This window comes from Pelobates fuscus, chromosome 5 (assembly GCF_036172605.1).
Source record: "Pelobates fuscus isolate aPelFus1 chromosome 5, aPelFus1.pri, whole genome shotgun sequence".
Classification (NCBI taxonomy): Eukaryota; Metazoa; Chordata; class Amphibia; order Anura; family Pelobatidae; genus Pelobates; species Pelobates fuscus.
Window position 1 is genome coordinate 78,149,919 of NC_086321.1, and position 27,823 is coordinate 78,177,741.

Below are 27,823 nucleotides of genomic sequence, written 5' to 3' on the forward strand. Positions count from 1 at the left end.
ATCACAGCACACTGACAGAATATCTCACTTCATCCTGATTAAAATGGGCATGAATGGCTCTTTTATATATAAACATTAGCTGAGGGAATGATAACACATCCAGTGATGATACTTTGAGCCATAGTCATCAAGGCAAAACTGCAATAATTCTGGGATGAAGAGCAACATTTCCAGGAATTTTAATAGGTTTCTATAATGGTAACCTAAAAATCATGGCTGTGCCCGCCCCAGAATTAATCATCCAGTGGCAGAGGTTAAGATAAAACATAGAAAATTAGTTAGGAGGTAATATAGGCGTACATATTATGAGTTTATGACTTATTTTGCTAGAAAGAATAAATGGATGTTTCTTCCCCTTTTAAGCATTTAAAACCATTTCCACCACCTTCATTAACGAAACATATCACAGCTATACAAACATCGTTTTTTCTTAAAGTGTTTGGAGAATTTGCAAAGACCCCCTCCCCAATGGTGACTTCGCCACTTGGTTTCTGGTGACGGCGGGGGTTAAAATGAAGGCGAGTTTTACTCTGCATACATTGACTGCTCTTTAGCTTCTGGCACTATTTATTAGCTAGGAGACCACGTCAGTGCTGTACTTTCGATACACAAAAACTCAAAATCCAGCGCACCTATCCACTAAACAGCAACTTCAATGTTGACAGATTTAAGTAGGTTTTTAAAAACACCTAATCTATGCAAAAATATAATGGGGGTTTAGTTACATTATATGATCAAACATTGCATAAGCCTGCCACAACGTCAATGTACCCCATCTTTGGCAGGTCCTACTTTAACAGCCTAGTGTCTGCTTCATGAGATACTAAAATTCCATCTGGGGTTCTCTGCAGTACTAGGCTAAATAGGGCCCTGGGATGAGGCACCTGTGACAGGGAGGGGTGCAAAACCAAGGAATTGGCTAGCTTCCCAAATATATATGAGTGCTGTATTCTCAGACCTGCGTGAGTGTATATCACTGAGATCTATGGATGACCCCACAAGAGCCTCCATAAATATTCTCTGACCCTGAAGTAACAAAATTTGACAAACGTAGCTCCATCTTTTGTCAAGCGGAGCTAAAATACATAAGGCGAAACTGCATGGTTTCATGTCTGCTTCTTTAGTAGGACTAGGATTATGAAAGGCTGCCGCCTATTCTTGGTGTCCCCAACCCCCAAATACTTTTTGTCAACCTATTCAGAGTGATTTGCAAAAAACAAAAAACGCTCTCTCCACCATGTGTAGATTGCCGTCACTTTGGCTGCCTTATTAATACAGTGTGGCAAATAAAATTGCACCCATAGATTCTGAAACATAACTGTACAGGGAGAAAAGAAATCAACAATTGAAGATGTTATGAAAAGACAAAAAAAAAAAAAATAGTATATCAGAACCAAGAAATCGCAAGTGATCACATATAAGAACCAATTTGAAATGAGCCCAAGCTAGAAACTTAACAGTCAGCTCTTAGCATCCCAACAGAAAACTGGATGTTATTATCTTCATTCATAAAACTGTACTAAGGATAGGATGAAACCATAAAGGGAAATGTAAGCACCCAAACACATTTTTTTACTGGATGTGTTAACCGTTCGAAAAATATATAGCATTTTAACAGACTGTCATAAATAGTGCAAATGTACCTAGTTTACAAATTGAGTAAAAGAAAAGCTACAGGAAATAAAATGCCATTAAAAGAGGGATAATATAACCAATCCTCTACGCATATATCAGTCTCTGTGACTACACACACTCAGAAATGGCAACTGCAATCTACAGAAAGAAAATAATAAGCATGGGAAATAAAGTAGCCGGCTACACAGGCAGAATGGAAATGACACTTATAAATGCTAGAGAGGCTAAACTGTAAAATGGGAGCTACTGCTTTTCCAGATATGAAATTCAGTTGCAGCTTTAACTCATTAATTTGAGTATTCGAAAAATGCAACTTTTAACACACAAAATATATATATATATACACTATTAATGAGTAGTTAATTAATGAGGCACTTTTAGCACCATAACCACTGCAACACACTGTAGTGATTATGGCATCAGCATGCTCCTGTCACAGTTCCACCAGTTCGATATCAAACCATTGGAGCAGTTTGATACAAACTATGGGTCACTGGCCTTCACACTTTCACGTTAGCAATATTAATTTCATCCAAATTTGGAAGACATTCACTGTTTGTAAGTGCTAGTGAATGCCACCCAAATTTGACATTGCTACTGAGAAAAGTACGAGGGGCCAGTGATGTCGACAATAGCAATATGCCAAGCAAGGGCTGGGCCACGGTCTTCTGGGGGACCCCCTGTTTGTCTCAAACTGCTAAATTGTGATACAGAATTGAGGGATGGTGACAGGGATATACTGGCAACATAACCATAAAAGTGGGCTACAGCAGCTATGGTGCTTAAAATACCTCTTCAACTGGGGGCGGGGCCGGACCGCCGAGCTGGACGGCCGCAGGCTGGAGCAGCTCCTGCGCCAAACTAAAGAATTGACTGCTAAAACACAGCTTTTCTCACCCAAAAGCAGAAAGACAGCGAGGATGCTTCTAGCAAGGGGACTGTTGGATCCAGGGAGAGGCTGGCTCATCGAGCTTCAGTCCCCTGGCGGAGAGACTCTCGGTGTCCTGACTGAGGCCTTCTCCGGCGGTGAGTGGGGCGGACGGCCGCTGCCCCACTATCCTGCTTCACGGACCCCGACCAGAGACGCAAACCCGGACGGTCCCGGCTCTGTTCCCCCCCCCTATGGACCGGGGGGGTGATCCCGGTCCTCACCCGGCGGCCTGCATCGAGATACCACAAGCGGGGCCGGAGGGCCCGAGCACTGCACTCAAGATGGCGGACGCCACGTGCGCGAGAGGCCGGGGGAAACCCTGCTCCCTCCCCGCGCTTCCAGACCATAACGCGGCTCCGGTCCTCCAGCCCGACAACACAATGAGGCGGAATAACCCTCACCTGCACCAGCAGCAACCCGGGCCAAAGGCGAGCTATGCAGGCGGCCTCAGCAAGTGGACAACGGCGGCGGCACTGAGGGGAAGGAATGCTGTGCAAAGACCACCCCCGCCTGAACTAACCAAGCCAGCCATCAAGCGACAACGGAGAGGCAAACAAACAGCTTACCCATACAGGGCGACGAAACTGCGACCACAATCAAGACGCGACATGGGCATACCTCAGGCTCCCTCTACTACAAGGGAAACTCTACCCCAGCCTACTGACTCACCCAAGCGACATCCATCACGTCCAAAGTCCCACCGCTGAGACAGAAGAGGCAACCGTGGAAGATACCAACACAACCCCAACGAGGCATCAGCTGAAGAATCTGAAGAACACTACATACCTGGGCCCACGACCAAAAGGCCGGCCGCAGCATGCTACACCTCACCGGGAAAACGACCAGCTTTCTGCAGGCAATCCTAAAGACGGACTTAAGCCTGTAACATGCAAGTACCTCTCATGCATAATGTATAACGCATTGCTACAGGCTATAGCACGCTAAATGAGGAACAATAGCTAAAGATACGCGAGGCTACACTGTTAATTTCAATGTCCCACATTGCTTTGCACTGTGTAATAATGGTTACCCCTTATTCAGTTTATGTTTTAAGCCGTTGTTTTGCAAGCCCTGATTTTATTTATTTAGCATGCATACTCTTCACAACAAGCGAGATTAAGCGAGTAAATTTAACTGTAATGCGTAACCAATAGTAATCTATGCTCTGTTCATGCTTTTCAAAAAAATTGTGCACTGTTCAAATGCCATAAATGTAACATCAATGTGAAATATCTATGCTCACTAACGCTATTGTGGCAGAGCGAGCTGTCTTGTCTAACCATGCACTCAAAAATAAAGAATTTAAAAAAATACCTCTTCAACTCACAATTTAGATGTGAATTCTCCTAAAATGTGTAATTTATGTACAGTTTGGTTTAGAAGAAATTAGTTTCTCATTTAGCACAAGCAAATTTATGTAACAAAGTTTAAAACATTCAAATATACAGAGTTAATCGCTGCTTGTGTGCAGCTGCTTGTAAGCAGTTTGTAATAGATTAATATTGTCAAGCAGTGAAAAAACTTATTCTCATTTAAGAACCACATTCACACAAAAGTTAACACACACGAACAAACATTTGCCTCTAGGACAGTGCTGGCAAATATGCGGCCCACTGAACCTATTAATCCAGCCCACAGTCTATAAGGACACCGATAGGTTAAATGTAACATCCATAATCTAAAAAATATCATTTAGTTTATTTAAATGTAATAAAACTTTTTTTTTTTTTTTAAATAAGAAAATGGAAGTTTGATAAATTGTCATTTAAACTCTAAATCATTGGTCGCACAATAGTGAGAGAGAGGCGGGTTGTGACGTCAATTCCCCACCCCTTCCAGCCCTGCTGTGTTGTGTTTAAAGTTACAATGGAAGGAAAGCTGCACAGACAACTCAACCACACAGGAATCAGACAGATACACTTGGGGTGCTAGTGGGGTGGTTTCAGCAAGTAAATGTTGAAAACAGATAATGGGGACTGGGTATAGAATTTGTGGGCAGACCTGACAATGTATACTGAGGGACACCAATATATACACTTTTACATTGCAAGTACACTGGCACAAGCACAGGAACACCAACTTATACACACACTGATGTTAGACACATACAAGATCATATACATGCAAATGTATCTTATTACAGACAGATTTGTGGTGTTTGGGTGCAGGCTCTATTCTTAATATGGGGCTGGCTAATCAGAGATGCCAACAATTCTACAGATATTACACATCACAAGAAATTACAGTGCTGATTTTTTCTCATAGAGGAACTTGAGTTGCATTCCCAGACTGAATGATTGGTCCACAGACTGTGCATAAACATCTGTTTTTCGATCATATGCCTGTTTTATTGACACACAATATTTTTGGCCCCCCTTCTCTGCAGGCCGAATCATGTTCAGTGCCTACTTACTCTAAATCTTGGTTTTCTTTTGCAGATATATGCAGGGGCCTCACATAGCATTTTTGTTACTTTAATTTACTTATGTCTTTGCTAATAGGCAACCTACTTTTACAGCATGGTTTAGTCGTTTTGCTATGTATACCCATGTATACACTGATCAGCCACATTAAAACCACTGAAGGTGAAGTGAACAAAGTTGATTATATCATAACAATTGCACATGCAGCAAGCGGTGGGTTACATTAAACAATAAGTCAACAGTCAGTTCTTGATTTTCATGTGTTAGAAGCAGTGTAAAAAAAAAAAAAAAAAGTCAAGCGAAAAGATCAGAGTGACTTTGACAAGGGCCAAATAGTGATGGCTAGATAACAGAGCATATCCACAACGGTAAGTCTTGTGGGGTGTTCCCGGTACACAGTGGGTAGTACCTACCAAAAGTGGTGCAAGGAAGGAGAACTGGTGAACCGGACCCTGGAGCAATGGAAGAACTTTGCCTGGTCTGATGAATCACGTTTTAATGTAGATCAGGTAGATGGCTGAGTGCGAGTGCGTGGTTTAACCAAGGAAGAGATGGCGGCAGGATGCAGGCGAAGGCAATGTTCTGCTGGGAAACTTTGGGTTCTGGCATTCAGATGGATGTTACTTTGACATGTACTACCTACCTAGAGATTGTTACAGACTTCTTGGCAATGGTGTTCCCTGATGGCAGTGGCCTCTTTCAGCAGAGTAATGCACCAAAATTTGTTCAGGAATGGTTTGAGGAACATGACAGAGTTCAAGGTATTGACTTAACCTTCAAATTCCCCAAATCTTAATCCAATTGAGCATCTGTGGGATATGCTGGGGCAACAAATCAAATCCATGGAAGACCAATCTTGCAACTTGCAGCACTTAATGGACCTGCTGCTAATGTCTTGGTAGTAGATACCACAGGAAACGTTCCGAAGTGGTTTTAATGCGGAGGCTGATCAGTGTATGTTCTTATAATCATGCAAAAATAAAGTTTAACAAAAAAAAAATAAAAACATTTTTATATACATATATAACACTATAACTAATAATAACTGATACAGAAGAGACCATATAAACAGAAGATTATATATAAACACTGTATAAAATTTATTACACAAATATAACATTACTACATACATATTTATCTTTGATATTCTGTTGCATGATTACCCAGTAGGATGTATACAGACATGTTTTTGCTAGCAACCAAGAACAGAAAGCAAAACATCATCTTGCAGAAAACATCCTTCATTTCTATCATAAAAACAATTTATGTCTATAAAGGGTGTTCAGTACACAGTATGAATTTCTTCATAGCCGCGAGACCTGCACCAACTTATTTACATTCCATAGTTATTACTTTCTGGAGGAAAGCAATAATTCAATATCTCGTATAGCTTTTGATGTCTTTTCCAGAACAGCCTGGATATTAATTTCAGTGGCTTTTTCTTGCAGACAGCTTTCATCAGGACCCGGCTCTTCGCTGAGATGAGTAGAACCTTTGCGGGCCATTAAGCTGCTATTCTCCAGTAAAACTGGAATTGATTGGTCAAGGAAATGTAAATCTAGCAATGAATCAATCAGGTATTCTGGCTACAGTTGTTAGTTAAAAACTAATTTTGATAAGGATGAAATAAGTTGCATTAAAATCAATTAAAATCTAAACAACAAAAACAAAATTGGATTAAATTATATGTCAATTACTAAATGAATAGTTTGCAACTCACTCTTGAAACTAGACTAGGAATACAAAGTGTTTGATTTATAGGCTCACCATTGCCTAGGGCAATAAGTGCTGTAACTATGAACAGGAGATATTGGTTTATTCCCGAAACTAGACAATTGTCAAGATTAAATGCAAAGTGTAAGCCAAAATAAATTGATTTTAATTATTTTTATTCTTTTCCGCTCTTCACAATTTCCAGTTAGGAGAATAAACCCGTATAGTTTTCCATGTCTAACAATCTACAAGTAAGTAAAAGAAAGCTTTCTATTGTACATCAGCTTTCTTGGACCCAAGCAGCCACCATATATGGTCACATCTAGCTGTATTATCCAGAAATTCTGAACAGAAAGGGTTTATTGGTGATGTAGATTTTGTGAGGTTGTGGTATATTATCAGAATTGCTATGAAAAGCTTCAGCGGCATAAGGATTGGGTAAGCTACTGCTTGGTGTGGTACGAGTCCAATATAAATGATGACTGGATATGTAGCACATAACAGGTGGGTGAACTGCAGGTAGGAGATTTAACGTTTCACATGCAAACTAGTGCTTAGGCGGGTGCCTTTGAAAGATGACTAATAGTGTAGGTTGAAAAAGTAATGGGGAACAATTTCTTTACTGTGCAGTGGGTATCTATATATAGACTGAAACTTGTTTAGTTTTTAATACAATAAAAAAAGCTAAAATCGCATTTTAATAGGATACATTGAAACCTCTGAATTTTCTGAATTTCAGCTCCTACGGACCTTAGGAAACAAAATGTAGACACAGTGATGAACACGTGCACATACAATACTTCAAATGCTATATATCTGGTTGGGAGCATTTTTTATTCACTTTTTGTTAATGTTTTGAAGCAAAACACAGGAAAATAAAGACATAAAAAGTGTAACGACACAATCCAGACAGTGTTATTCACCAATGTGTAAATTAGGGATCGACCGATTATCGGTTTTACCGATATAATCGGCCGATATTCGGTATTTTCAGCAATATCGGTATCAGCCAATAGGGATACCGATATTGCCGATAATACCTCCCAGGACCGCCAGGCTCATTACAAGCCCGGCGGTCCTGGGGGGGCGGGCAGCAAGCATTTACTCACCTCCCAGCAACTCCTCCAGCTCCCCAGTGTAAATCTCGCGAGACCCGCGGCCAGTTCTGACGGCCGCGGGTCTCGCGAGATTTACACTGGGGAGCTGGAGTTGCTGCTGGGAGGTGAGTAAACGCTTGCTGCCCGCTCCCCCCCCCCCCCCCCAGCAGCCTAAGCCAATGCCACTGACTGGACCCCCCTCCCTGGCAAGGCAAAAAACAGGGAGGGGGGACAAAAAAAATGAATTAAACATATAAAAAAAAAATATTAATTTAATATAAAAAAAGAATAAAAAATGCCCCCTCACACACATACATTCTATTATTATACACATACACTACACAAACACACTGTGTATACAATTCAGTGTTTGTATAGTGTGTGTGTGTATACAATTCAGTGTTTGTATAGTGTGTGTGTGTGTATACAATTCAGTGTGTGTTTGTATAGTGTGTGTGTGTATACAATTCAGTGTGTGTTTGTGCAGTGTGTGTTTGTGCAGTGTGTGTATATAATGCAGTGTGTATATAATGCAGTGTGTGTATATAATGCAGTGTGTGTGTATATAATGCAGTGTGTGTGTATATAATGCAGTGTGTGTGTATATAATGCAGTGTGTGTGTATATAATGCAGTGTGTGTATATAATGCAGTGTGTGTATATAATGCAGTGTGTGTATATAATGCAGTGTGTTTGCATTGTGTGTGTGTATATAATGCAGTGTGTTTGTATATACACACTATACAAACACACACTGCATTATATACACACACTATACATTATATACGCACACACTATACAAACACACACTGCATTATATATACACAGACTATACAAACACACTGCATTATACACAGACTATACAAACACACTGCATTATACACAGACTATACAAACACACTGCATTATACACACACTATACAAACACACTGCATTATACACAGACTATACAAACACACTGCATTATACACAGACTATACAAACACACTGCATTATATAAACACTGCATTATATACACAGTGTGTTTGTGTAGTGTTTATATAATTCAGTGTGTGTTTGTGTAGTGTTTATATAATGCACACTACACACGCACTCTGCATTATATACATACACTAAACAAACACACACACTCTGAATTATATAAACACACTACATTCACCATACACACACTACACATACACAAATTCTGCATTCCTTATATACACACACACACACACACACACACACACACACACTACACCAGGGGTAGGCAACCTTCGGCTCTACAGATGTTGTGGACTGTAAAAGCATTATGGGAGATGTAGTCCAAAACATCTGTAGAGCCGAAGGTTGCCTACCCCTGCACTACACAAACACACACACACTGCATTCACTTTACGCACACTACCCACACACTACACAAACACACACTGCATCCACTACACACACACACTGCATCCACTACACACACACACACTGCATCCACTACACACACACACTGCATCCACTACACACACACACTAAACAAACACTGCATCCCCTACACACACACACACACACTACACAAACATACACAGCTCCCCTGTCTAAACACACTGCATCCACTACACGTGGCATGTATATTTTGTGCATTTACCTTTAGAAAAATAGTTTTTATTTTCCAAAATGGTAAATGTACAGAATATCGGCAAATTATATCGGCTATCGGCCTGAAAGTTCACAGAATATCGGTATCGGTATCGGCTCTAAAAAATCAATATTGGTCGATCCCTAGTGTAAATTGAGAGAACTTCCAAATAAATTTCAAAGTTTGCACCACAATGAAAATGTTTCCAATGTGGCTATTTTGGTGTAAAACATAAGATTCACTTTGAATTCCCCAGTTTATCAAGAGGATCCTTGAGAGAATGAAGACTACATGCATATTACCGAATCTAAAGTAAAAAATAAATAAAAACAAAGCGTGAAGAGAGGAGACAAAAATAGGAGAGAATAATATATTAATATATATATAAAAAAAATACACACACACACACACACATATATATATATATATATATATATACACATACATACACACACATATATATACACACCTCAACTGCATATAGCTTGCGCAAGACTTTGTGGGATATCAGAATTGCTATGAAAAGCTACAGTGGTATCAGGATTGGTTAAGCTGCTGCTTGGTGTGGTAAGAGTCCAATATAACATGATGACAGGGGATATATAGCACATAATAGGAGGGTAAACTGCAGGTAGAATATTTAACTTTCAAAACAACATATATTCAAACTATGACTTGTGAAAATAAAGATGTGAAAAGAGGAATTGGGAGACAAGATTTACACACAAAAACAAGTTAGTGCCCTAGCAGCTCACACTTTGGAGTTCAGAAAGTGGTATCACAAAAAAGAGAATTTTAGGGCCCTCATAAGTTTTGTTTCTGTCCAACCATGGCAACATACCTTCCAAATTACTTTTGGATGATAAAATTAAAACCAAAACAGAAATTGAAGCCTAATGTGCATTAGTATGACAAATTACACATTTGCATACACTGGTTTTACCCAATCTTTGGTTCTCAGTTCTTGAATATTGGAAGCATGAAAAGAAGAGTTCAAGCACATTCTGCAATCTGATCTGGATTAGTAACCTGCTTTCACAAAACTAATAGAATATGAAACACCTACCCCATGTTTTACATTGGTTAGTAGAGGGTGACACCAGCATAACTACCACAACACTAAGTTAGTAGAGCCGAACACAGCCTCCGTGTTTAAGTTAGTAAAGAGTAGATTATTATTTCATAACACTTAGTCCACTGCCTGGTTGTGTTGGTGAAGGTGACCTCAATATACCCCCAAAAAAGCAGACAAACAAGTCTGCAAATATCTACATTTGAGAGCCAAATCCATGCTGGACAAACTCCAAATAAGTCCTAGGATAACCTCTGAATATCCTCAGTAAATATTCAAATGGCAACTATGGGTTAGTTAAGAAGAATATGTCAAAATAACAAAGTTGGCAGGGTTAAATGTGCTTCCCTTGCACAGAAGAAAATTAACTCTGCAAGCTGGCATCACGTATTAAATTATTTTTTCAGAACACTGATAATAGAAGCGTATGGGACAGAATAGCAAAAATGACTGTGTATGAATAAAAAGTATACAGTATAGAGTGAAATGGCAGTTGATAACTGCATCCTCTATGATCCATGCAAAAGCAGCCAAATCATTGCGTGACTGTCATTAAGTTGGTCTATGATTAAGCCCCACAGAAGTAACATTTGGTACATTTCATCTGAAAATGTATCTGCTACTAAACATGAAAAGAAATGAACCAGAGCCATAATGCCTGATAAAGCAATACTGAAACATAATTACCAATTTTCAGTCACAGTGGGAATCTGAGTTTCACTTTGAGCTTTTCCATCAAGCTGACTACACCATGAAACGGCTGTGTTGATGTAACTGGAGAGAGAGAGAGAGAGAGAGAGAAAAAAAAGGGAAGCTTAAAAAAATAAAAATAAATGATTGGTGACCTCTCTTTATTTTTAACTTTACCTTTATTTTATAATGCCCTATTGAGCACTAGTAGATCGATCCACCCCCCTTTTCTCAGTTATAAAAACCCTTACAGTAAGAATAAACTTAGTGGGAATTCAGCACCAGGTGAGGTCCTTCCATGTCCCATCTGCTATTACTCTCCAAGGGAAGCATTTCACTGGCACAATATTCAGTCTCAGAGTATATACACGTGCTCGGAGTTGAGGAAGGGAGGTAGTGTGGGGAGACAGCACTGTTCTCTGCAGGGTGTGCACCTTACATGGGTATCATTTACAACAGTGCTCCCCAACCTTTTTATCGCCGCGGACCGGTAAACGTTTGATAATTTTTCCGTGGCCCGCTTGTTATTTAATAAGACAAAAAAAAAACCAAACAGTCACATATATTAAAAAAACATGCAGACACATACATAGTCAGAAAATCACAAACACAGTCACATAAAGACATAGACTCAAAATTGTGTGTATGTGTGTGTGAGCGGTGCAGTGTGTATGTGAGGGTGGCAGTGTGTGTGAGAGTTGCAGTGTGTGTGGGGGGGCAGTGTTTGTGGGGCAGTGTGTGTAGTGTGTGTATGGGGGCAATGTTTGTGGGTCAGTGTGTGTATGGGGGCAGTGTTTGTGGGGCAGTGTGTGTAGTGTGTTTATGGGGCAATGTGTGTAGTGTGTGTATGGGGCAGTGTTTGTGGGGCAGTGTGTGTAGTGTGTGCATGGGGGCAGTGTTTGTGGGGCAGTGTGTGTAGTCTGTGTATGGGGCAGTGTGTGTAGTGTGTGTATGGGGCAATGTGTGTAGTGTGTGTATGGGGCAGTGTTTGTGGGGCAGTGTGTGTAGTGTGTGTATGGGGCAGTGTTTGTGGGGCAGTGTGTGTAGTCTGTGTATGGGGCAGTGTGTGTAGTGTGTGTATGGGGCAATGTGTGTAGTGTGTGTATGGGGCAGTGTTTGTGGGGCAGTGTGTGTAGTCTGTGTATGGGGCAGTGTGTGTAGTGTGTGTATGGGGCAATGTGTGTAGTGTGTATGGGGCAGTGTTTGTGGGGCAGTGTGTGTAGTGTGTGTATGGGGCAGTGTGTGTAGTCTGTGTATGGGGCAGTGTTTGTGGGGCAGTGTGTGTAGTTTGTTTATGGGGCAATGTGTGTAGTGTGTGTGTGGGGGCAGTGTGTGTAGTGTGTGTATGGGGCAGTGTGTGTATGGGGGGTAAGGAGGGTAGGGAGGCTTTTTTTAAATTTATTTAATTAAAATTAATATATTCATGTCCCCCCTCCCTTCTTACCTTTACTGGGAGGAGGGGGGACATATTTCGTTCCCTGGTGGTCCAGTGGTGGTGAGGTTAACTCTAGCCCAGTTACAGGGCTAGAGTTCACTCTCGCGAGATTTGGAGCGTTGCCGTGGTTACCACGGCAACGCTCCAAATCTCGCGAGAGGAGGACCCGGAGGAGCTGCAGGTAAGAGCTCCCGGGTCCTCTCTCACTCCCTCCGGGAGTCAGCAATGTGCCTGCAGACCGGGGAGGGAGATCTCTGATCTCCCCTCCGGTCCGCAGGCACATTGCAGGGCTGGCACTTAGGCAATGCCAGCCCTGCATTAGCCGGCAGGCTCGCACACCCCACACCCCTGGGCGGCCCGGTACCGTTTGATCCACGGACCGGTACCGGTCCGCGGCCCGGGGGTTGGGGAACACTGATTTACAATATGCCTTTAGTTTTTGTTTATTATCATCATCTTGACAATTACATACCTTTTATGCTCTCCTGGGAAATCCCTCTGGACTAGCAGTGATGATCCATTGGGAAAATGTAATACACACTCACCAAAATCATCACGTTTAAGAACAGGCAAAGCTTCAGCAGTTTCTGTGTTCTGACACCCAAGAAAATGAAATGTGTTTAGTGTTAAAGACAAAAGGTTAACTACACATTGATTATATTTAAAGCATTCGAATACGAGTTAAGGTGTAAAATCCTGTTAACCTGAATAGACAGTTTTTGTTAAGATGCAACTGCCAAGTATTTATGCTACTTTGTTGTTTTGAATTTTATATTTCTACCATATGTTTTGCTTAATTTGACACTTTTACTTTGGATATAAAAATCATCCTATTATCCGGTCTACTTTCACATAAAATGCTTCAGGCTTGGAACTGTGAGCTGCGGATAAAAACATAAAACTCTGGCTCCTTAACATTGACAACCGAGTGCTAGCACAGGTATTTAGAGATATCCACCGTCTGAATGCTCCTGGACCAAATTGGGCACAACCATAGGGTTCAGTACAGGACCCATTTGGATTGCATAAGCCACACACTGTTCACTCTATTTAGCAAGTCTGGCTCTAAAATGAGAGAGAATTAAATCAGGATTTCATTCTGTCTGAAAGGTGCCGAACAGCTGAAATCTAGGTACAGATCTGTATTTTTAAATATCCAAACTATTATCTGCTGGCATGACCATTCCTCCCACTTTCTATTTTTACATGTGTTTAGCACCCGGCCTTATGCCCACAAGTGCCTGGGCCTTTCCATTAATTTACTGACCCGATCCTCATGAAATGAGGCTATTTTTGTGGCTATCCATTACTCACAATTATTATTATTATTTTTTTTAACCCAGCCGTGAGTTATTAAAGTGAGTTAATGGTAAGCAACCAAAGGTTTCTCATGGTTTAGTAGATTAGCCCCCATTCACAGCATGGCATTTCTCTCTGTAGTAAGATAGGAATCATATTCATCCTCATATGCATAAAAAAATATTTTTTTTTTAAATTCTTTATTTTTTTTAAGTGCAGGGTTAAGTAGTTAAGTACATGCTTTAGTATTGATATATAGTATGGGACATAAGATGCATATATGAAAAGTCAGGATATGCTGCACTTTTTTTCCGAAAAAGAAAGATAATTGTACAGGAGAAATACATCCGTGACATGTGGAGACCAAAAAGAGGTAGACGTCATGGTAACAAAACAAGAAAGCAATCAATACTTTTATATAAGCGAGATCGTTTAGCGTCAGTCTTCCATGATGTTAACTTTAAATAGCCACGTTTGATTGCAGTGATCCTCGTTTTAATTAAAAAAAAAAAAAAGTGTGCTAAATAGGAGGTAATGAGTCATGCCAGGGCCGCCATCAGCGGGTGACAACCATGACGGTTGTCACAGGCCCGGCGGTCCTAAAGGGGCCCGGACTGCTCTGGCAGTCCCGGGCCCCACATTCCACATTCCCCTTTCCCCTTCTAATTGCCCGATCTTGGCACTTAGTTGTGCACATGTAGCGTTCATTTCAAGCACTTGTGCCGCAGTATAATCTGGTTTGATTAGTCTATTATGGACATCTTCCTCCATGGCTCGTATGTGCCTAGTCAGTGCATTCAGGTCTTCCTTAAGTACCGCCATCTTGGAGGCGAAAAAGGTCTTAAGCTCCGCCACCATGAAGGTCAGATCAGTATTGGTGGCCAGGGGTGGTTCTATTTCCCGTGGCTGCGTCTTCCATGGCTCTGTCTGCCATAGAGGGAGAACCTTGCTCCTGTATCGGTATGACAAGGCCTCCTCTAACTCCTGGTCCTCTTCCTCCGAGGGAGACATTGAGTCCGGCAGAGACGTTTACTGCGGATCCGCCATTTTGGGCCTGCATGACTGGGAGAGTAGTTGTCCAATATCACGGGTATGCTCCTCACTAAGCCCTCTAGATTTCTTAGAATGCTTCCCCAACACAATCCAAGTGTGGGGGTAACTCTTAATGGATCAACATGCAACCAAAGCACTTGAAAACAGATTAAATCAGCAAGATGTATCCGGAGCTCAGGCACCATGTGTCTTGTCTGTTTGCCGGTTAACTTTGCCCCCCCAATTATTTTATTTTTAAACAGGTTATTGGTGATTGCTAGCCAGTCTATTCCTTGTTAAATTTGTGATGCTGATATTTATATTTTTAGCAAACAGTTGATTGCATGCAAGCCCTGCCAGAGGACAAATACTCAGGGTTTTTCCTAAGTCACAAAATACCAGTCAATACCAACAGCTGCAGCCAAGCTACAGAATCTGATATTAAATATTTTTCAAATGCACTGGGCAATATGACCGCATAAAAAAAAAAAAAGCTGTTTTTAAAACCATGATTTTTACAAGGCAAAATAGGGGCCACAGAGACGTACTTTTTCAGATACACGTTACCTTAATAATTGTGAGTATAATTTCCAATGAAATAGCATTGAATTCTAAAATTAAAACAGGTCATTGCCTCCACCCCAGCACTCTATAGAATATCATTATAGAGTGATAAGACCTGCTATAGACTGCAGATGATTTGTAATTTCTTTTAAATAAATAAATAAAAAAACAAAAAAAACAACAAACATAAAATTACCTGTTCTTGCTTATTAAAGTGATCAAAATTCCAGGTCATGTGAAGATATACTCCATCCAAAAAATGTGCAAGCACTGTATTATCAGAATAAACTGTATAGGTTCCTTTGCCTGGGACAGTAGCTTTAGCCAATAGCATTGGGAATACAGTTTGGGCATTAGAACTGGAGTCCTTGAATAAAGAAAATAAAAAAAAATAAAAAAAAATAAAAACACTATCAACCACCACACTTTTGCAACCCATAGTCCAACATATGAAAACTAACAATGTTCAATTCTAGTACCAGGATGTAGACAGATATGGATAAAACATGTCTAGGAAAAATGACCTGGAGGTCGAAGGGGAGGTAAGTGCCTGTCTTCATACACAGGAAGTCTGTCCCCAAATAGCTTCCCCTGCCTTGTCTTTATTGATACCTGCTAAAGAGGGGCAAGCTCTGTATAATGTACTGCAGTATGAATGTCAGATCTTTATGTAATCTGTTCTTACTTAGTTTCAGGTAATGGCTCAGACAGTGAGTGCTTACATAAGTGGCTGCCATGAAAAGAAACCTCGAATAGCATGCAAGAACATACACAGCAACGAGTTAGACCATGGATCTGAATGAAACCGTATTAGATATGGTAACTCATATAGACAGGGAACAGGGGGGAACACACAGACACAGCTGAGTAGTAACATGACATCTCTAAATATGGAAATAATATGCCATTGTAGATTCCACTTACTATTTAATACAGTAATAAAGTATACACCACGGTTCTATTGATTTGTACGGATTTTATCTTTCCCTTAGCAGAAATGAGAATATAGATCCTTACTAACAATAAATGAAGTGTAGCCTTTACTGATAATTCAACTTACATCTCTCCAACAACACGATTCAAAAAGGGGACTTTGGGAAAGCATTGTATTGTGACACATCTTCAGAAACCTACAAACAAACAAAAATAACTACAAAGTACAACAATTACAATGGAGTTCAGAACGCAAACAATTTCAGTTATGACAGAGAAAAAGTTAGTGGCACTAATGCAGAGACCCATCACATTTGTGCACATATAAATGTGTTTATAGAATGCATGTAGCATACACTTCGCTGAAAATCTGCCTTAAGGCCTCTGATATGTATTGGAATTTTGTACATATATAAAGTAAGAAGTCTTTTTACCCACTTACTCTATAGTGATATACTAAACAAAAAGTGACTTTTACTCAAACACATTCTTGGAAAACCTCCCATCCAGTGTTGCTCAAGTGAAAAATTCTCATTTCCTTCTGAAAACCCATATATTCCACCCACCCCAAAACACTTGATCTTGCGTATTTATTCGAAAAGCAATTTTGCCTACTACAGCTGATGCTGCTGGCAATCTCTCAGTAATTCGTATAGTTGTAAGTTCACCAACGTATAACTCAAAACATTGGACTATAAGGGAATTCTATGTAAATGGATAGGTTTTGTGTACAAACTGTGCTTGGTTTAAAGAAAGGATTGAAAAAGTAGATATAGGACCAAAATAAAGACCAAATAATTATTAGTCACCTTCCACCCTGCTCGATCACAGAACGCACAGAATACCGTGCTCTAGGCATGTCTGGAGGGAGGTTGCTTGTAGTGTATAACCGGTGTTCTTTCTAGAATTCCAAATAAAAATATTACTTATACAAATTATGGTAAAAATAACAACTCACAGAAAACTAAATCTGCCTCAAGTCCCATGCTGCTAAATGAGATATCACACTGCAATACAAGCTAATTGTATTTCCCAATGTGACACAACACTGCATAAAGTGGTACCTAAATAGCATCAGACCGAAATAAAAGGTTTACACGAGAAACATTAATTAGCAATGTTGACTAGCATTTCTAAAATAAACTGCTGCAAATAAGATTTAAATTGATAATAAAGAAAGCTGTTTTAGGATCTGTGGGAGTAATTTTTATTCACTGGTTTTAATAAAATGCAAAGAAACTGGAAGGCATTTCATTCAGATCTATGTTGTATGGTTAATTACAAAACCTTGAACTTTAGCAAATACAATTTTGCTAATTTACATCACTTCAGCTGAGATGGAATTTTTCCAAGTCTATTTATTGATTTTAAATTATTTGTTTTTGCCACAGGCAGACGCGTGGTATGCAGAAAGATAAGAAACATATAGATAGTTAAGCACATGCAAACATTGTAGTTTAAGAGATACATAAGTTGTACTGTGGGTTTTTGGTTAGATGCATAGTCGTGGCTCTGTCAATAGGTAAGCAGTATCAAGTCTATTTTTGCATGCATTTTGTCACATTTGTAGAGCAACTCTACAAGTTTTTCATAGACATAGAAAATGGTTTGAAAATGTAGACATTTTAACACAGTCAATCAAAATATATACATGAGATAATGTAGGGACTACATTGTCTCATCCAATTGCCAATCTTCAGCAAAAGGCAATGCTTCCTCCACCATTTCCCATTATCCGTTGGCTGTTGGGATTGTAATTGTCTACAAAGTGCCATAGATTCCTATGACACGTTTCTGCGCATGTGCCAAGTTATCTGTGGATTATATCAAAGGATTCTCTGTAGACACCACTCAATAAGAGAGTACAGTAGTGATGAAGGCACAAGGAAGGACAGCTTAAAGGGACTATATAGGCATTGTTACTGCTTCATCTCATTGAAATGGAGATCGTGTGTAGAGATCCCTGGCGCTTTCCTTCCATTTAACATTAAACTAGTTTTAATAGTCATCCCCTCTTTAATAGTCATCCCCTCTAAGGCAAAAACCCCAAACTTGACTGTGTCACTTTAATTCCCTAAAATAGAGAGTTTAGTGAATAGCCCTGTTTAATACAGTTCAAACAAATTGTGTTAAAGAAGATTGAATATTCACTTGCATCAAGATCATTACAAATTGGGTTTTCAATTAAAACACACATTTATTTTTTCTATTTAAAAAAACAAACAAAAAAAAAAAAAAACAATTTCTAGATGTAATGACTGTTTGGATCAATAGTTTAAAAAGTGTTAAATGTATAATTTTTTGAAATTGGAACATGAAAATACATCAACACCAGTGACAAAGTAAAAAAAAAAGCATTTCTTTAAGAGGCGATAGGCAGAGCTGCAATGAAACTGTAAAAGCCAGTAGGAAAAGACAAATACAGTAGGTAAGATGTCTCCAGCTCTCTAAAACAGGGACTCGATTCTATGATGAGAGATCGGCCTGTTAATTGAATAGCAGATTTTGGAGAGCTGTTTTTCAGTTGCAGGAATTTAGTTCAAACTCTTGTAATAGGACCATGTGGCTGTAATATGTGCAATCACCAGATAATGGAGCTTCACAAATAATCGAACATCTTCAAAAAATTATGTTTTATAGATTTTTACCGGTCTTATTTTTCCATTAAGAAAGTAGTACTGGAAATATTTCCCCAGCCAACGTCCTTCTGAGATGAAAACCGATCCATCGCCTGGGTAGATTTCAATGAAATGCATTCCTTGAAAAAAGAATCTGAAAAATAAACAGTGATTATGGTACCACCTTATATTTTTTCTTACAATTTCGTAATGTATTACCAGATCTGCTAATATTACTAACTGTGATCGGAATACTGATTAATGCAAGATTAAAAGGAACAATAAGTACCAGAACCCCTACCCTTTTTTTTTTTTTTTTTTTTTTTTTTTTTTTTTAAATCAAACAGTATGAACACTTACAGCCATTGCAATAAGTTGTAGTGGTTATTTTGAAAGTTTTTTTTATTTTACAGGCTTACATTCTATGATTTGTAAAGTTCGGCTGAAAGGAGTTCCTTAATGAAAAAGTTGCATAAAATAATTATGGATGTACATTTAATGTGGCCATTGTGTATTTCATATCCTACCTGTAAAGGATGGCGTTGCACATAGCCACTTTCAATGGTAACAAGTACGAAGGTTGTTTTCTGAAATCACAGACTTTCCACCTGGGTGTGTAGGACAAGAAGAGGAAAAAAATTAGACAAGTCAATGAGGGCAAACAGTTTGCCCTATTACTGGGAAACAGACCCAGAATACCCCTGGCATCATATTCACTACAGCAGGATGTAGTGGTTATAATGTTTGAAGTTACCTTTTAAGTAAAAGATGAATCAAATAGTTAGTGCACGTACCAACATAATTTTACCTGTGTAAATGGGTTCCCCGGCAGCTCAGTGGAAGGGCTTTCGGCAATACAGAAGACTTTGCCCTTTTCAAGTTTTTTTCAAGTTCATCATCTAAACAATCAAGTCTTTCTTCGTCTGGAGACATTTTATTTTGGACATGTAGTGCCAAGGACATGGGATAAAGGAATGCTTCCGGACAACATGCAACCGAAAAGCACTGGGCCAGCCACGTGTATTGGAATGCATGCTTTGTAGAATAGAAACCAGAATCTTCTCTTTCTCGTATAACACAAGAAGAATACTTAGATGTGGTAATGCATGTATTCGTGTTGGCAATATTTGCTTCCCTTTCTGTGTCCCTTGTGCTATCGGTTTGTTGACTTAAATGGCAGTTTTTCAGATCTTTGGTAATCCCCTCATCATGGCTTTCGGAGGCATGAATTGACACTTCGACCTTGCTGCTTAGCTGGCACAAAAACTCCACAGTGAATTCTTTTTGCAGAGCAGACATGTATAAATGGCCATTGCCATCTAGAGAAGAGACCTTTACACCACCATCCTCAAGACAAGCAACATAAGTTTTACAGTGATCATCATCTTCAGAATCAGGCCACACAACTTCTGAAATCTCAGACAACAGACTCTGGAAGCACAAATAATTTGTACATTAACAATAAAAACTTAACTATTTGCTTGTGAATGGGAATATATGTTGGGTCAATACTTCCTCGGAGGAAGAGTAAAGAATAATACTAACAGTTTTATTATATAGACTGCATTATGTACAAAAAGGGTAACAGTACTGGCTAAGATTCTGAGACATGCTTGTGTCAAGAATAACTTATTACTACCAAGAAAAGCTTGTGACTTTAATTCCCATATGTTAAATAACAATGGAGGCACCATAAGCATTTAAGCTCTTGGAGTGGTAGTGGCACCATAGGATTAAAACGTACATGCGTGAGCGCCACACACAGCACAGGAAGCCTTCACTTGCTCACTAGGAGAAGCTATGGGTTCAGTGTAATCATGCTGTAAGTGCAGACCATTAATACAAAGTTGGATGAAATTGAGCCAGCAAGAAAACAGTTTCCAGCTAACTGATTGACGTGAAATGTGTGGGGCCACACCAGTTTGAAAAACAGGGTGAACTAACTGAAGTTCCACCATTAGCCCACCTTCATGGAAGTGATCCATGTCTTTTGTACGGCTTATGTTTGCCGCGACCTGGCAATGTCTGGTACAGACCCACTTGATGATCTGATGCCACGTAGACGTGTACTCAGACAGTCCGTATGTTTGCCAGGAGAGAGTGGAAGTGCAAATGTAACCCCTTAAGGACCAAACTTCTGGAATAAAAGGGAATAATGACATGTCACACATGTCATGTGTCCTTAAGGGGTTAATGGTGATTTTTACAGTTTCTAGCAATTTGACAATGTATAGATGAAAATGGAAGAGCATTTAATTTAAGGTAAATTAAACATGCCAGGACAGGTACCCTCTAAGACAAATTCTTCAAATTCTGCTACTTTGGCCTTAAAGGAACACTATAGTCACCTAAATTACTTTAGCTAAATAAAGCAGTTATAGTGTATAGATCATCCCCCTGCAATTTCACTGCTCAATTCACTGTCATTTCGGAGTTAAATCACTTTGTTTCTGTTTATGCAGCCCTAGCCACACCTCCCCTGGCTATGATTGACAGAGCCTGCATGAAAAAAAACTGGTTTCTTTTTCAAACAGATGTAATTTACCTTAAATAATTGTATCTCAATCTCTAAATTGAACTTTAATCACATACAGGAGGCTCTTGCAGGGTCTAGCAAGCTATTAGCATAGCAGGGGATAAGAAAATCCTAATTAAACAGAACTTGCAATAAAGAAAGCCTAAATAGGGCTCTCTTTACAGGAAGTGTTTATGGAAGGCTGTGCAAGTCACATGCAGGGAGGTGTGACTAGGGTTCATAAACAAAGGAATTTAACTCCTAAATGGCAGAGGATTGAGCAGTGAGGCTGCAGGGGCATGTTCTATACACGAAAACGGCTTCATTAAGCTAAAGTTGTTCAGGTGACTATAGTGTCCTTTTAAATATGAAATTCACTTTGAATTCCTGACACTTCTCACATTAGTGATGAACACTATAAAGATCTTTGAACAGTATTTCGTGCTGAAGTGCTGCACACACCGTCCTTTCATCATAACTATTTTGGTAATCTGAAGTGGTTATAGTACCTCGAATAACCCTATAATATTATTACAGCCGCTTGAATACAATCTATAAGCTATAAAATTAATACTGTTGCTCATTCTTGACAGTACATTCCGATTACTCACAACTGTTTTCTCTTTGGGAACAATACTCAATGGCAGAAATGGACGACTGGAAAAAGTGTTGCGGAAGGTCAGTATTTGGAGCACTTTATCCTACAAAAGGAGAATAAATAGGGATAGTAAAAGGACATACAATTAGCAATATATACACATCAATATAAAATAGCTAATAAGTGAGCTTACCCAATGACAGAAGTTTACAAGTATTAGTGTTATTTCGAGCACTATTTTAGAAAGTTATTTGCAGTAAGGCAAGTAAACAAAACCCTGGAAACTAAAATCAATGCAGTATTCAGATGGGCTTCGAGCCGTGAGATATTCAGAACACTGGAGGTAAGCGCGTCCATACTACAGAAAACCAACACATCAGAGTGATGTAAAGGTCATCAGCTACATTTCACACAGGGAGTATACAAGCTAAACTAATTATATACATTGAGTTAATCAGCTTTAAAGGGACACTATAGTCACCAAAACAACATTAGCTCAATGTCTCAAATTCATTTGCAAAAGATTAAGTATTTTTTAATGAGATATAGATATAGATATAGATATATATTTTACCAATGCCCATTTCCAAAATGTGTTTCTTCTTTTTTTTTTGCATAAAGTCATGGTACAGATATCACTGTTTTATATACATAGAATATTGAGAAACAACAATCTTTATGCGTCAAATACATAGAAAACAAGAATTTGTTGATAACAATTGTCTGTATGGTTTGTGAATCAAGATGTGTTTAAGTACCGTATATACTCGAGTATAAGCCGACCCGAATATAAGCCGAGGCCCCTAATTTTACCCCAAAAAACTGGGAAAACTTATTGACTCGAGTATAAGACTAGGGTGGGAAATGCAGCAGCTACTGGTAAATTTCTAAATAAAATTAGATCCTAAAAAAAATTATATTAATTGAATATTTATTTACAGTGTGTGTATATAATGAATGCAGTGTGTGCGTATGAGTGCAGTGCGTGTATGAGTATGAGTGCAGTGCGTGTATGAGTATGAGTGCAGTGCGTGTATGAGTATGAGTGCAGTGCGTGTATGAGTATGAGTGCAGTGCGTGTGTATGAGTGCAGTGCGTGTGTATGAGTGCAGTGCGTGTGTATGAGTGCAGTGCGTGTGTATGAGTGCAGTGCGTGTGTATGAGTGCAGTGCGTGTGTATGAGTGCAGTGCGTGTGTATGAGTGCAGTGCGTGTGCGTATATATTAATTGAATATTTATTTCCAGTGTGTATATAATGAGTGCAGTGTGTGTGAGTGCAGTGTGTGTGTGAGTGCAGTGTGTGTGTGAGTGCAGTGTGTGTGTGAGTGCAGTGTGTATATGAATGAAGTGTGTGTGTGTGAGTGCAGTGTGTGTGTGTGTGAGTGCAGTGTGTGTGTGTATGAGTGCAGTGTGTGTGTGTATGAGTGCAGTGTGTGTGTGTATGAGTGCAGTGTGTGTGTGTATGAGTGCAGTGTGTGTGTGTATGAGTGCAGTGTGTGTGTGTATGAGTGCAGTGTGTGTGTGTATGAGTGCAGTGTGTGTGTGTATGAGTGCAGTGTGTGTGTGTATGAGTGCAGTGTGTGTGTGTATGAGTGCAGTGTGTGTGTGTATGAGTGCAGTGTGTGTGTATGAGTGCAGTGTGTGTGTGTGTGAGTGCAGTGTGTGAGTGCAGTGTGTGTATATAAATGAAGTGTGAGTGTGTGATGCAGTGTGTGTTTGTGTATGTGTTGGTGGGGGTGGGCATTTAATATATTATTAACTATTATTATTTATTTTTTTATATATTATTATTATTTTTTTTAATTATTATTTATTATTTAATTATTAAAAAAAATTTAAATTATATTTTTTTTTCGTCCCCCCTCCCTGCTTGATACATAGCAGGGAGGGGGGCTCCTTCCCTGGTGGTCCAGTGGCATTGGCAGTTCAGTGGGGGGGGAGAGGGGTGCTGGCAGAGCTGTACTTACCTTTCCTGCAGCTCCTGTCAGCTCTCTCCTCCTCCGCGCGGTCTGTGCAGCTCCCTCTGTCAGCTCTCAGTGTAAGTCTCGCGAGAGCTTACACTGGGAGCTGACCGAGGTGCTGAACGGACGGTGCGGAGGAGGAGAGAGCTGACAGGAGCTGCAGGAAAGGTAAGTACAGCTCTGCCAGCCCCCCTCTCCCCCCAGTCTGTATTATGGCAATGCAAATTGCCATAATACAGACTATTGACTCGAGTATAAGCCGAGTTGGGGTTTTTCAGCACAAAAAAAATGTGCTGAAAAACTCGGCTTATACGGTAAATAAAAAAACAAAGATAACCCTTGTAGAATGGTATGGAGTGTATGTTGGAAGTTTTCCCCTTCGGTTGCGTGTGGGATCCCCCCCTCATGTGGAATGCTGAAGATAGGTGCACCACCAGGACTAGATAGATGTGTAAGAGTGGTATCTGTCTGAGAGGGAGTAGCAATTTCCTCCATATTCCTAGTTGTTGCCACTCTTTGGATCCAATCTCTTATGGCCAGCGGGTTTGATTTTTTCCAGTATATAGGGATCAATTGGTTTGCCGCTGTTATCAAATGTAGGAGTAGTTTAGTTTTTTTTCTTTGGGAAAGTTTGGTGGTGGGAGAAAGAAGATGAAAGAATCTGGGGTTGGGGTCAGATTTTCCCCCAGTATCGTCTGTATGAGGCTAGAAATGCGCCTCTAGTAGGTTTGTATTTCTGGGCAGGTACACCAGATGTGTGATGCTGTGCCTGAGGGGTGATGGCATCTCCAACCTAAGTTCTGAAGGTAAGAAGTGGTAGGAATTTAGGGAGTTATGAAGAGGGTTCTTTTTAATGAATAAATGCTTATATTTGTCTGCATTGCTCAAATGCATTAAAAACATATATCTTGTATTTGCATTCTGTAACATTCTCCTAAAATGTCTCTTGCATAAGAAATAGTTTATGTCATTCATTTTGCATGTTAAAGCGGTCTAGTCCTGGCTAAACGTAATATGGCTTTGTTGAAATACTTGTGATATTTTGTAATCTGATCTATAAAAGCTATGGGAATATAAAAAGACAAATTAAAGATCTGGATCTGAAGTCAATTTAGAAAAAAAAAAAATGTGATATGACCCCTCTCTCAGAGCTGTCTCTCACAGGGCGCCCCTGGCTGTCTCTCAGAGCTGTCTCTCACAGGGCGCCCCTGGCTGTCTCTCAGAGCTGTCTCTCTCAGAGCTGTCTCTCACAGGGCGCCCCTGGCTGTCTCTCAGAGCTGTCTCTCACAGGGCGCCCCTGGCTGTCTCTCAGAGCTGTCTCTCTCAGAGCTGTCTCTCACAGGGCGCCCCTGGCTGTCTCTCAGAGCTGTCTCTCTCAGAGCTGTCTCTCACAGGGCGCCCCTGGCTGTCTCTCAGAGCTGTCTCTCTCAGAGCTGTCTCTCACAGGGCGCCCCTGGCTGTCTCTCAGAGCTGTCTCTCACAGGGCGCCCCTGGCTGTCTCTCAGAGCTGTCTCTCTCAGAGCTGTCTCTCACACGGCGCCCCTGGCTGTCTCTCAGAGCTGTCTCTCTCAGAGCTGTCTCTCACACGGCGCCCCTGGCTGTCTCTCACACGGCGCCCCTGGCTGTCTCTCACACGGCGCCCCTGGCTGTCTCTCACACGGCGCCCCTGGCTGTCTCTCACACGGCGCCCCTGGCTGTCTCTCAGAGCTGTCTCTCTCAGAGCTGTCTCTCACAGGGCGCCCCTGGCTGTCTCTCAGAGCTGTCTCTCACAGGGCGCCCCTGGCTGTCTCTCAGAGCTGTCTCTCACAGGGCGCCCCTGGCTGTCTCTCAGAGCTGTCTCTCACACGGCGCCCCTGGCTGTCTCTCACACGGCGCCCCTGGCTGTCTCTCACACGGCGCCCCTGGCTGTCTCTCACACGGCGCCCCTGGCTGTCTCTCACACGGCGCCCCTGGCTGTCTCTCACACGGCGCCCCTGGCTGTCTCTCACACGGCGCCCCTGGCTGTCTCTCACACGGCGCCCCTGGCTGTCTCTCACACGGCGCCCCTGGCTGTCTCTCACACGGCGCCCCTGGCTGTCTCTCACACGGCGCCCCTGGCTGTCTCTCACACGGCGCCCCTGGCTGTCTCTCACACGGCGCCCCTGGCTGTCTCTCACACGGCGCCCCTGGCTGTCTCTCACACGGCGCCCCTGGCTGTCTCTCACACGGCGCCCCTGGCTGTCTCTCACACGGCGCCCCTGGCTGTCTCTCACACGGCGCCCCTGGCTGTCTCTCACACGGCGCCCCTGGCTGTCTCTCACACGGCGCCCCTGGCTGTCTCTCACACGGCGCCCCTGGCTGTCTCTCACACGGCGCCCCTGGCTGTCTCTCACACGGCGCCCCTGGCTGTCTCTCACACGGCGCCCCTGGCTGTCTCTCACACGGCGCCCCTGGCTGTCTCTCACACGGCGCCCCTGGCTGTCTCTCTGAGCACCCAGGCTGTCTCTCACCCGGCAGCAGCTTGTTACAAACTCAGTCCTCTGTTTCCTCCTCTCCGGTGTCCGCAGTGGGTGAGCTCCATCCTCGGACCTTTCTATCACGAACTCGGTACCGCACGGTGCCAGCCAGAGCCGGGATCCGTCCTCATACACGGCCTCCACCGAGTCATCGGAGAGTTGGATCACGGAGAGCAGCGCGGCCATCTTACTGCCACCAGCAACCAGCAACCAGCTTCAAACAGCCCGGCTACCCGTAGCCACTCCTCCAAGCTCCCGCCTATGGCTGGCTATGATTGGATGAGGCGTTGTTGTCTGGGAGACTGTGGAGGACGCTAGTATTCTAGATTGCCACCAGGTGGCACTGCAGTCAATGTGCAGTTGGTTGTACAGCTGACTCATTTCAATCACCTTATGCTGTTTTGAGTTATAACAATATTTTTTGGTCCAGATATAAAATATTCCTCCTGTTAGGAATATTAGCCATTAGCCTAAATTGGTTGCCCTCAGGGCAGGGCACAGGTCTATCTTTTGATATATGTGTTTTGAAATGTGTTTTGTCTTGTTGTTCTTATTGTGCAGTTCTGCAGAACAACTTGATATCATTTGTCCCTGTTTAAGAGTGAAAGTCTGTATTTTGGGCCTTCATCCCCCCTGTCCCTCTTTCCTATCCTAATATACTTCTTTTTGATAAGCTTCAGATATTTGGTGTGTGTGGGTGTGTAACAGAGATTCACAGCTGTAAAGCACACTGTAAAATGCACACATTAAAGCGACACTTACACCGTCTTGGGACATTACCGAATTTGTAAAGACCCCCGATGATCACATCAACGGTGGCGGTGCAGACAAAAGGAGATTTCGACTTATCTGAACTTGTCCCTTGCGGGCGCAGTCATCTTCCTCCGGACGGTCCTCTTTGGCTCCTGGTGCTTCCATACCAGGAGCTGATGTCACTGCTGTACTCTCGCTCAATTATTTCTGTTTGTTTTTTTATATATATATATATATATATAAGTTTTTATTTTTCTGCTTTCATACACGTTTTTTTAGTTTTCATTTATCTTCATATATTTTATATATGCTTATCCATGTCTCAACTTTATAAACTGCTAAATATCGGTGGAACGGCTACTGAATTGGAGTTGTTAGCTCTTTAAAGTCTGGAGGTTGCTCTTTAGCGGTAGACGGGCTCTGGAATACGTGCATTTACTGGGAGACTGTAGG

General features: G+C 41.2%; 1 protein-coding gene across 1 annotated transcript; it reads right to left on the reverse strand.

Annotated features, from left to right (window-relative positions):
- Positions 1-6,065: 6,065 nt before the first annotated feature.
- On the reverse strand, positions 6,066-26,840 carry C5H5orf34 (chromosome 5 C5orf34 homolog). The gene is made up of 12 exons (XM_063456873.1): positions 26,612-26,840; positions 22,175-22,264; positions 19,857-20,479; positions 19,576-19,656; positions 19,079-19,202; positions 17,240-17,331; positions 16,558-16,627; positions 15,694-15,864; positions 13,075-13,196; positions 11,165-11,251; positions 7,412-7,452; positions 6,066-6,517 (listed from the first exon to the last, which is right to left on the reverse strand). The coding sequence occupies exons 1-12, from the start codon at positions 26,801-26,803 to the stop codon at positions 6,339-6,341; spliced, it is 1,872 nt and encodes a 623-aa protein (XP_063312943.1). The 5' UTR covers positions 26,804-26,840; the 3' UTR covers positions 6,066-6,338.
- Positions 26,841-27,823: the final 983 nt, after the last annotated feature.

Coding starts and splice junctions, on each gene's coding strand:
- C5H5orf34 (XM_063456873.1), bottom strand. CDS start 26,803: ATGGCCGCGCTGCTCTCCGTGATCCAACTCTCCGATGACTCGGTGGAG. Junction 19,203..19,575: donor TGCAACGCCATCCTTTACAG/GTAGGATATGAA, acceptor TTTATTTTTCAG/ATTCTTTTTTCAAGGAATGC. Junction 16,628..17,239: donor GTGATCGAGCAGGGTGGAAG/GTGACTAATAAT, acceptor GTTTGTTTGTAG/GTTTCTGAAGATGTGTCACA.